This window comes from Lactuca sativa, chromosome 7 (assembly GCF_002870075.4).
Source record: "Lactuca sativa cultivar Salinas chromosome 7, Lsat_Salinas_v11, whole genome shotgun sequence".
Classification (NCBI taxonomy): domain Eukaryota; kingdom Viridiplantae; phylum Streptophyta; class Magnoliopsida; order Asterales; family Asteraceae; genus Lactuca; species Lactuca sativa.
The window spans coordinates 16783023-16794215 of record NC_056629.2 but is presented as its reverse complement, the minus strand read 5'-3'; the positions used below and the strand labels follow the sequence as shown (position 1 = coordinate 16794215).

Below are 11193 nucleotides of genomic sequence, written 5' to 3'. Positions count from 1 at the left end.
TTCAATCTACTTTTAGAAATAATGAATTTCTTTTATAATATAGTAAAATATATATATATATATATATATATATATATATATATATATATATATATATATATATAGAGAGAGAGAGAGAGAGAGAGAGAGAGAGAGAGAGAGAGAGAGAGAGAGAGAGAGAGAGAGAGAGAGAGAGAGAGAGAGAGAGAGAGAGAGAGAGAGAGAGAGAGAGAGAGAGAGAGAGAGAGAGAGTTTTGTAATCAATAATAAACAACTGTAGATACTCATAATAATAAGTTAATTACACATCTATTTTCATGAGTAAGTAGTAAGTAGTAACTAGTAAGTATCCATGACATACTATTAACCTCCACGTCGCCGCTTTACATTACGGAGCATCCTTGTGCATTTTCTTCACTATAATAATGATCACGACTTGCATTTCCGTTATACCCATGATCATATCCACGTACATGTCCATATCCAGACCCGTACCCATACCCGTATCCAGGTGGCTGTGGTGGTACCACGTAGCCTCCACCATGACACTCGCATCCATATCCGACCACATGGTAATTTGGTGGTGGATACCCAGACGCCATTCTTGCCATCTCCGGTTTTGGATCAGGTTTCTTGACAACCGGCGGCGCGTGATCTCCTTTTTCTTTGGGTTTATCGGCAGGCTTCGGGTCCTTCAGCTTTTCGGCAATTACATCTATCTTCTGAATCGAGTTTCCACCCTTGTAACAGAGTTTATCACGGATCTTCTCAGGGTTACCGCAAACGACCATGATCTTCACCTTGTTATTGTACACCTCGTATTCCTGATCCCTTATTTCTGTTTATTTCCATAAGCACAACATGACGAATTCAGCTTCGTCGATTCATTGTATATAAGCAAATGCGTTTGTGGATTGAAAAAGGAATAAGTGACTGACCAGGGATTTTCCTGATGATTTTCTTAACCTTCTTGTAGCATTGGGAGCACTTGAGGTCAACATCCAGCACCATTATGGTTACCTTTTATAAATATATACAAGGTGAATAAACCATGATGAAAATGGGAGATGGAATTATATGCATCATGCATGCATAAACCCTATGGTAAAATGTGTGGAGATGAGTGATCAAAGGAAAGAATTAGAAAGAGAATTAATAGGAATGATGTACCTTCTCAGGAGCCATTGATGGTGCAGATGTTTGAGATCCGGTGAGAATTAAGTGAATGGAGGTTGAACTTAAAGTGTATGGAAACCAAGTAGCTAGCTAGAGAGGCATGCATTGATTATGTATCGTTGTCACTACATTTGGATGGAATCTTCCATGTTTTGGCCATGTCGACACACCAACACCCGCGTACGAACGCGGACAACTAATCATCTGTACTGGTGTCACTATATTTGATTACGATATACTTGTCGGAGTTAGAATAAGGCTCAAAAGAACAATCAAGGTATATATTTGAGCAAAGCAAATAACCAATCTGATTTTTTTAATTTTTCACTGCTTATTAAACGGTTATAAAAGTCGTGTTCCCTAAAAAAGACCATCCTCAAGTAAATTTAGTAAATAACCTGAATTAGGTTTTTTTTTTTTTTTTGTGGGGTGGGGGTGGGGGAATAACAGGCGATACATTAGAAGAAAAAAAAAAAAAAAAAAAACTATAGGTAAAAGCAGTAGAATAGTAGGCGATATATTTGAAACTAAATTAATTATGGTGGTTCGCATAGGTGTGTTTGATAAGAAGCGTTTAAAAACGTTTGAGAGCTTCTAATATAGTAACGTTTGATAAAACGTTTCGTTTTGAACAAAAAATCTTATTTGACACTATAAGCTTTTAGAGTTTAATTTAGACAAAACGTTTCAAATCTAAAAACCATCATACGAAGTTTTTAACAAAACGCTACCCGCTACCTGCTACCAGCTAGTTTTGTCAAACATAATTAAAACAAACCAGCTAAAGTTATATTAATTTTGGGTAACTATAATATTTGTTTATCTTGGAGCATCCACTATCACTAGTAGAGAAAGCTTTTGTTAATGCGGTTAAAATGATTAATAGATGCGGTTATTGAACCGCACCGATAAATATAGCATCAAAAAAATGCTTTTATTTAATGATGCGGTTATAAAACCGTCTCAAAAAATATGACAACCGCACCAAAAAAATGTGTTTATCCATAAAAAAAATAAGGACAATCGCCCTGTTAAATACACAAACCGCTAAATAAATATGAAAAAAAGGAATCACACCTAACATATAGCCACTCTTGAGTATCCAAGAACACCACCACACTTACTACATAAACCACCTTAAATTACAATACATACGCAAAACAAAAATAACCCATGAATAATAAAAGTTATAAAGGCATAATCCATATAATGAGCGAGATTCAAGTTATTTAACCAAAAATACCATTCTTTTTTTACAATTTCATCATTGTATATGTTTTCAATTTGATATAATAACTACATAAGCATATTAAATTTATGGTATACACACTGCCTTTGGAAGATATTCAACTTTTATGATATAGAGATATTCAGATTTGTAACACCCAAAGTTTTGAAGGCCAAGAAAGGAAAGAAAACCCAAATTTTTAGGGGCGACTCGGCGAGTCCAAGGATGAACTCGGCGAGTCAGAGCGGGATCCGGGTCGAGGAGTAAGTGACCGACTCGGCGAGTCGGCCAAGGTGACTCGGCGAGTCTGGTTTGTGCGAGGAAAACCCTAATTCCGAGAGTTGTATCCTATATAAAGGGTCCCTCAGCCCCCATATCATCCCAGAGAACCTGTAAACCCTATTTTCGTGTGAGCTTCCATCATTTGAGAGAAATAGCTTGGTAGGAAGGAAACTTTGGAAAGGAGCTTGTAGATCAAGAAGGTTGCTTCAAAGGAGAGGTGTGTGCTCGAGATCTACTTCAGTTTGTGTTCATCTTGGAGGTATTTAGCTGCCATTTTCCCTTCTTTGCATCTAGATCTATTTTGCCATGAGATTTGGGGGTTTTATGGTTGGTTGAGACCCAAATCGGGTTAGGGGGCTTAGATATGTTGTTGCCACTTCAGATCTATTGTTGGGATGGTCCATTATGTCATAAAGCATCAGGAGATGAGTAGTTGGTGAAGTCCTTTTGTCCTAAAACCAAACCCTAGTATGTTTTGAGCCTAGATCTCTTTAGTTATACGTAAAGTTTGCAACTTTACGTAGGGATTGAGCTTTGGAAGTATGGATCTATGGTTTGGAGTCCCTGCATGACTCAAAAGTCCTCTGCATGTTTGGAGATCTGAATGGACTCGGCGAGTCCTTTGAGTGGACTCGGCGAGTAGCATGAAGACGAAGAGGAACTCGACGAGTGGGATGAACAGCTCGTCGAGTCGGATGATGTTGGGCTTGCACTCGGCGAGTTGGATGAACAACTCGGCGAGTTGGATGAAGATTGCCTGGTACTCGGTGAGTCTGTTCTTAGACTCGGCGAATCAGGTCGCGTAGTCCCAAAACCCTTTGAGTTGAGACTCGAATCAGTGAGTCGGTTGGAGACTCAGCGAGTTGGACAGATCAGGACTCGGAAATCGTTGGGCTCGGCAAGTCATGGACTGACTCGGCGAGTCATGTCGCGAATGGAAGGACCCTGAGTGTATGAACTCGGCGAGTCGTTAAGTGGACTCGGCGAGTAGGGTTGACCTGGAAAGGTTGACTTTGACCAAGACTTTGGCTTAGACCAGAATTGACTTGGTTAACTGTCGGGGGTCAGTTAGACTAAGTATTGCATTGATATTGATAGCTCGGGGAGCCAGTAGAGCAGGAGTTCAGTGAGTGGTCGGGCAGCAGCTAGTGGGATCATCAGCAAGTTCAGCCAGTGCAGGTGAGTTTCCCTTTGTATGAGTGGGTCTACGGCCACAATGCCGGCCCATGTAGTTATGAGTAGAAGACTCGGGGGTTAGCCCTAGGCACAGTATGCTAGTATGATATCCGGACAAGGTCCAATGATAGAGGGCGGGTGCCCAAGAAATGGTTTATGTGATAGTTTATACTTGTTGTCTGTGTGATACTTGTATGTGTCTGGTAGGGAGGTGAGTGTGGGCGAGGTTCCGTATCTCACCAATAGCAGAGTGTGGATGGTGTTCCACATGTCAGTAGCAGCAGTCCAGGGGCGAGGCCCAAGTTAGGAAAGGAGTGAGGGTGGGCTGGGCCCGTATCTCACTATCAGCAGGAGTATGGACGAGGTTCCATGATTCATCAGTAGCAGGACACGGGCGGGGCCCAGAGATAGGCGAGGCCTTAGAACAAGAGTTGTTAGTATATGTTTAGCTTATGTGATGTTATCTGATACGTGTATGTGCTATTATATGTTAGTGGGCGGGGCCCTATGACAGGCGAGGCCTAAGTGAAACAGATTTATATCCGAGCGGGGCTCGAAGCCAGGCGGGGCCTGGAGCGGCGGGGCCGTTGTAGCGGGTGAGGCCCGAAGTAGGGGGCAAGGCCCCGGATAGCGGGCGTGCAGTATGTGGTCATGCATGGTATGTGGTAAGGTGGGGAACTCACTAAGCTTCGTGCTTACGATTTTCAGTTTTGTTTTCAGGTACTTCCGGTAGTGGAGGGAGGAGCTCGGGGTGATCGCATGGCACACACCATAGATTAGTCAGCCTGGGAATGTGTACTCTGATAATGAACATGTGTTTTGAAAACTTATACTCAGATTATGTTTTGGAATGATGTCTTTGCTTAAAGTAATGTTTTATTAAAAGAAATTTTTTGGTCTTGAATTTTGTGACGTTACAGGATTCATCACCGCCTTCTTCATATTACCACTTTTCGGTATCTTGCAGACTTTTAGAGAAGATGTCCACCTCTGAATCTATTGCCACACTTTTACTATGAGCTAAAAGCTAAATTACAAAATAATCTTATCAAAATGTATACAACCTATATAATCAAAAGGTAAATTACACAAGTTATATTAAAGATTACGAACACAAAAAAAAAAACCATGATACAATTGTTGTAGATAAAAGACAAAAGGGTATTCCTTTTTTCTTTAGTATTATCCACACTTATATCTTCCTCTGTGTACATATGTGCTCTCTTTTGAACTTCACAAGCTTCTTAGCCCAAACCCTTCTTTCTTCCACACCCTAACCAAAGAAATCAAAGTATCCGAACATATACATTATGAAATTTTATGAATCAAAAGTATAAATCAGAATATCAGAAACATACCTGAGAGTCTTAACGATGGGTTGATGGCGATGGATAAAGATGGTTATAATGGAGGTCGACGCTTCCAAGAGAAATTAGAGTCATCACATTTTGACTTGAAATCGTGAATCGACGATAATAGGAGTGGGGTGGACTGGAATCATAGATAATGGAGGTGGTGGTAGCCGAAATCAGCGATGAAGAAGATGGGGGTGAGAGGACTCAACAATTGTGGTGAGGGCGGCAGAGTCGATGATGTTAGGGTTGGTGTGGCCAGATGAAATTAGGTTAAGAAAATATATAGTGAAAGAGGAAGGCATCGCGCAAGAATACAAATTTGGAAGGAGCATCATCCGGGAACCAAAATATAAGGAGGGAGCTCGATCTTTAATGATGCATTGTATAAAATAGAGCATGAAAAAATCGTGACTTAATGATGCGTTTTATAAAATAGTGCATCAAAAAATCGTAATTTAATGATGTGTTCACAAAAAATTCGCACCAAAAAATCGTTTTTAATGCTATTATTTTTGAACCGCACTAACAAATGTAACATATGTTCTTTTTTGGTGCTTTTTTAATGTGGTTCTTTTATTTTTTAATGTTATAGACATTTATTAAGGCGGTTTTTTCAAGCAACCGCCTCAAAAAAGAAAAATGCTTCGTACTATTAAATAACTTCCGTATTTTAAAGCTTTTTTATTTTAGAAAAGCTATGAAAATGCTTTCTCCTTATTTTACGAGTTTTTCACCCGAATATTTCGTTTTTTCGAATCGGAAAGATATTATTAAGCTAGATATAAACTAGACTTGAAAAAGACTACGAAATATCAAATACAAAGAAACAAAACCATCGAAAACAAGCAAGCTTAGGATTTTAAACCCAAACCACCCAACTAATTTGTTCCCTACTACTCATATTATTACACTAAAATAATGTCTTGGTAACAATTTTATCAATCATACATCATATTTATGGAAAAGATAAGTGGTCCAATGTTATGGTCATGGTTGACCTGAATTTGCCAAATAAATAATAGTATACGAAATGCATAAAAAACCCAATACGCTAATTAAACATGTTAGGAGAATTAATTCGTAATATTATTCAACAACTTCTAAGTTACAAGCAACTAAGAGCACCTCTAACAAGAATTTTATTTATAATTTATTACTATTAACATTTTTATTGATCATTCAGTGTCATCTGATTCCTAAATAAAGTAATTAAGGTTCGATGATTGGGTAGACCATCACCGGTTGTTTGTTATAATCTTTGGCCCCTTGAGGCATTTATGTGGTCTACTCACCATTGATACACATTATTAGTTAGACTGACGAAATTGAACCATTTTCTTTATGTTTTTTCATGATATAATCTTCATGAATTTTGGACCAACTAGTCAACTAGTTGCATATCATGACAATATAAGCAAACTAATATGATCTTGGGATATATACACTAAATTCTTAATATTTTCAACGATTTGACAAGAAATTTATAAATTTTATTTTTTTGACAATAAAGTCCTAACTACCGGCTGTTTTTGACATACTTATCATTTTTTGCCGGTACGTTAGTCGGTATGTGGGATTTGACTATCAAAAAATAAAGTTTATATGTTTCTTGTCAAATCGTTGAAAATATTGGGACTTTAGCGTGTGTTTATATATATATATATATATATATATATATATATATATATATATATATATATATATATATATATATATATATCCTTCTTTTAGTTAGAAATTTAATGGTATGATAGTCTTTAAGCATAATAGTTATTGGAAGCTGCTCTGGTCAGATAGATCCTATTGAAATCCATAACGTTTGTTTCTTGTTAAATAATTTTTTTACATCTCAACTAACCAACATTGAAAAAAATTGGGATAATCAAGAAAGAAAGAGGATTGTGTTGGCTTTTTGTAATCCTAAAAATGGAGAACTAAGAAACCGGAAAAGACAAAATTGTCATTCTTACCCTTTCCCCACATTCACACACTTTTGACTAGGTGTGTGTTGTTTGTGTTTGTACAATCTATCCCCTCTTTTCAGGTCAAGATTTGGCGGCGAACCAAGAAGAAGGTTTTGCAAGTCTTCTCACCCTTTCTCGCTCTCCCTTTTACATATGTTTCCTCTAATCATGATTGTAGCAGAGTAAAGATGGTGATGGTAAGAAAAACAGTGGTGTTGCGATGAAAATCACTATTAAAAATTCTTAGGCTACGAATTGGGTCTCACGAGACTGATAAAATTATTTGTTCCTAGGGAAAGCAAGACTACACACTAAACTCCCAATATTTTCAACGATTTGACAATAAAGTCCTAAACTTATTTTTTTGACAGTAAAGTCTTTTTTACCGGCTAACCGGCATAAAAGGATAATCGTGTAAAAAATTATCAGTAGTTAGGACTTTACTGTTAAAAAAATAAATTTTAAAACTTTCATGTTAAATCATTGAAAATATTAGGATTTTAATGTATATATCCTTATTATCTGTATTGATATGATACATTATATTTACAAAAAAGACAAGTGGTCCAAATGTTATGGTCATGGTCATAGTTTGATGTTACTTTTTATGACATTTTTGGATTATAATGTAAGGTGTCATTCCTTGATTTATATTGTTGTAGTATCAAGGGCGGTTTTTGGTTATCATTTCCATTCTCATCGACATGTATGTATATATTGTATATAAACAAAATTATATAAATGGTTCCCTTGGTCTATTAAAAGTCACAGCTTTAGTCATTGTTAATGTTTTTTTAATGTATGTGGTTCACATGGTTTCTAATACTTACATGAATGGTGTCTAAGATACATAAAATAAAATGACTTTTTTTTGTCCTTTTTTTAAATTCTCTTATCTTTTTTTAACTAAAAATTATTAGAAATATAAATATAAATAAACTCGTAAATTTAATTTTTATTTTACTTTTATCTTTTGAGGTTATTACAAAAACTAAACTAAACTAAACCTAACCTCCACATTCTTATTCAGTTCCCTACTACCCCTATATGTTGTCACTTTAGAATGGGGATGGACTCCTTTACTTGAGAAAAACACTAGAAAAAAGAGATCGATATGGACCCCTTCTCCGGCAATCTACCCTCTCACTAGAGATCACAAAAAAAGATAGAAAAATGGTGAGAAATCAAGAATGAGATAGAGATATTGAGGAACCAAGATGGCATGTCGTCGTCGGAAAAAAAGGAGTCGGCACGATCATTGGTGGAGCTTTATTAGGGCGAGGGGGTCATGGGCCCTCTAATTTTTTTGTTAGAACTAGTCCCTATGTTTTAATTTTATAAATATTAGGCTAAAAAATATAAACTATGGTGGTCCAGTGACCCACTTACAATGATGTATTGATGATGTGCATACTCCTAGTGACAAAATTCAATAACCTTCACTTGTGGCCACTGATGTTCTTCACCCCCACTGCCGGCAACCTTCAAAAGAATCCTAAGTGATCGGGTTCTTCTCCCTCACCTTTACCTCGTCTTCATAAAAAATCCTCAGTCTCCATCATTGATTGGTGTTGCTCCTCCATCTTCCTATTAACATGATTTTCTCCCCAGTAGTACCTTCATTTAGATTATGAATATGTTATTTTTCTCATGATTTAATTGTAATACAGTCACTTTAAGGGTGCTAAAGTCTAACATTTCAAAATAGTGATGAAGATTACAAAAAAAAAAAGGTTATAAATCTTGGATGATGTAGTGTTGGAGGGTAGGGATAAAAGGGGTGGGTCGAAACCCGGAAGAAGGAGACATGAATATTAGAAGGGGTTGAGGGGTGGAGGAGGGTTTCCCTTTCCACCATCAAATTTCTTGGCATCGGTGGGTTCTGTTAGAGAAACATGGTCCTTGTATGTAATTTTGAGATCAAGAGGAGAGAGCATGTAAAGAAAAGAAGATAGAAATTTATGTGTGTGTGAGGGGTATTTTATTTTCTTTTTTTAGGCTAAATTTAGAGAGCATGTAAAGAAAGGAAGAAGAGAGGAATGTGTTGTGTGCGTTTATTTTCTCTTTTTTTAGGCTAAATTTAATTAAGAAAAAATATATAATAAAATAGAAATGGTATAACAAAAATTATATATGAGTAATGACCAACCATGCCAGAAAATATAACCACGATGACCATTCATATAAAAATAAACACAGGGACTATAGTTTTGACATGTGGTAAATTATATGGACCATTTATATAATTTTGTACCCGCATATATGACAAATACATTAATTCATGTACACTTTATTATTATTATTATTATTATTATTATTATTATTATTATTATTATTTAATTATAAGATTTTTTTTAGATTTTATTACCATTAAAATTAGTTTTCATCAATCAATCATTAACAATATATATATAGGGTACTCCTAAATCCTAAACACACGAATAAATTTTCTTATCGACAAAAAAAGAACTAAAGAAGACGGTTACGCAAAGCAAATGATGAAGGGACATGGTGATGTGTTCTATTGCCAATTCCAATCTTTGTTTTTTCTTACTCTACAATCTACAAGAAATATATATATATATATATATATATATATATATATATATATATATATATATATATATATATATATATATATATATATATATATATATATATATATATATATATATATATATATATATATATATATATATATATACAAATAAAAAAAAATCCATTTGACATTAAACAAATTTCCAACCAAAAAATACATATTCAATTAGTTTTGTTACAATACCAAAGAAATAATAACAATAATAATACATCTATTTTCAACACTAATTAGTAATTACCCACCTAATATCGATGATTTTCGTGTTATGTTTCAAGATAAGAAATGAAATCAATAATCAATAACCATTTTACATTACGGAGCATCCTTGTGGATTTTCTTCACTAAAATAATCATGACGACTTGCAATCCCATTATACCCATGATCATATCCATATCCATGTCCATGCCCATGTCCATATCCGTACCCATGCCCATACCCGTATCCAGATGGTTGTGATGGTGCCGGAGGCGGATAGCTTCCACCATAACCCTCGTATCCATATCCAACCACCGCGTAATTTGGTGGATACATTTGTGGATACCCATGAACCGGCTCCACCACCATTTTTGCCACCTCCGGTTTAGGTTCAGATTTTTTGGGTTGCGGCGGCGGCGCGTCTCCTTTTGCTGCTTTGGGCTTCCCGGCGGCATCTTTGGGTTTATCTTTATCTGAAGGTTTGGAGTCTTTGGGCTTTTCAACAACTACTTCTATCTTCTGAATCGAGCTTCCACCTTTGTAACAGAGTTTATCCCTGATCTTTTCAGGGCTACAACAGACGACAGTGATCTTCACCTTGTTTTTTTCCACATCATATTCCTGATCCCTTATTTCTGTTAATTAGTTTCCATAAACACAATACGAATTCAGTTTAAGCAAATGCGATTGTGGATTGAAATTTGAAAAAGGAACAAGTAGACTGACCAGGGATTTTACAGAGAATTTTCTTAACTTTCTTGTAGCAGTCGGAGCACTTGAGGTCAACATCCAGCACCATTTTCGTTACCTTTTCATATCAATCAATAAAGTCAAGAACTTGTGATCCGAGAGCAAATGCATAAACCCTAATTGGTAAATTGGTGGGGTAGATACATGATACATCATACATTACATACATATACATTGAGCGGAAATGATTAGAAGACGAATTGGAATGAGTACCTTCTCATGATGCGGAGCCATTGGTGGTCGGAGATGTTGAGATCTGGTGGGGAATGGAGGGTGAAGATAGATAGAGATAGAGATAGAAATAGATAAAAGTGTATTGAAAGAAAGGGAGGGAGCTGTTTGGTGTACTGTTAACCTAATAAAGAACTGCTTACATCTCAGCAATGTGAAATGGAGGATCAAATGTCATTATGCTGATTATTTTATTAATTAATTACAGGTTTTCACTGGTGTATCAATGATTATGTTCTAGTTTTTATTTGGATGGA

General features: G+C 36.1%; 2 protein-coding genes across 2 annotated transcripts; both read right to left on the bottom strand.

The window, feature by feature from the left end:
- Positions 1-231: 231 nt before the first annotated feature.
- On the bottom strand, positions 232-1292 carry LOC111882779 (uncharacterized). Its single transcript, XM_023879427.3, has 3 exons — positions 1150-1292; positions 918-999; positions 232-817 (listed from the first exon to the last, which is right to left on the bottom strand). The coding sequence occupies exons 1-3, from the start codon at positions 1162-1164 to the stop codon at positions 363-365; spliced, it is 552 nt and encodes a 183-aa protein (XP_023735195.2). The 5' UTR covers positions 1165-1292; the 3' UTR covers positions 232-362.
- An 8590-nt stretch (positions 1293-9882) lies between these two features.
- LOC111921650 (protein PYRICULARIA ORYZAE RESISTANCE 21) lies at positions 9883-11147 on the bottom strand. The gene is made up of 3 exons (XM_023872358.3): positions 10919-11147; positions 10682-10763; positions 9883-10590 (listed from the first exon to the last, which is right to left on the bottom strand). Exons 1-3 carry the CDS (start codon positions 10937-10939, stop codon positions 10067-10069), a joined length of 627 nt encoding a protein of 208 aa, XP_023728126.1. The 5' UTR covers positions 10940-11147; the 3' UTR covers positions 9883-10066.
- Between the last annotated feature and the right edge of the window lie 46 nt (positions 11148-11193).

Excerpts from the sequence above, each read along its gene's own strand:
- LOC111882779 (XM_023879427.3), bottom strand. Across the intron at positions 818-917 it reads AATCATCAGGAAAATCCCTG|AAATAAGGGATCAGGAATAC; the intron begins GTCAGTCACTTA and ends GGAAATAAACAG.
- LOC111921650 (XM_023872358.3), bottom strand. The coding sequence starts at position 10,939 with ATGGCTCCGCATCATGAGAAG. Across the intron at positions 10,764-10,918 it reads TGGCTCCGCATCATGAGAAG|GTAACGAAAATGGTGCTGGA; the intron begins GTACTCATTCCA and ends TGATATGAAAAG. Across the intron at positions 10,591-10,681 it reads AATTCTCTGTAAAATCCCTG|AAATAAGGGATCAGGAATAT; the intron begins GTCAGTCTACTT and ends ACTAATTAACAG.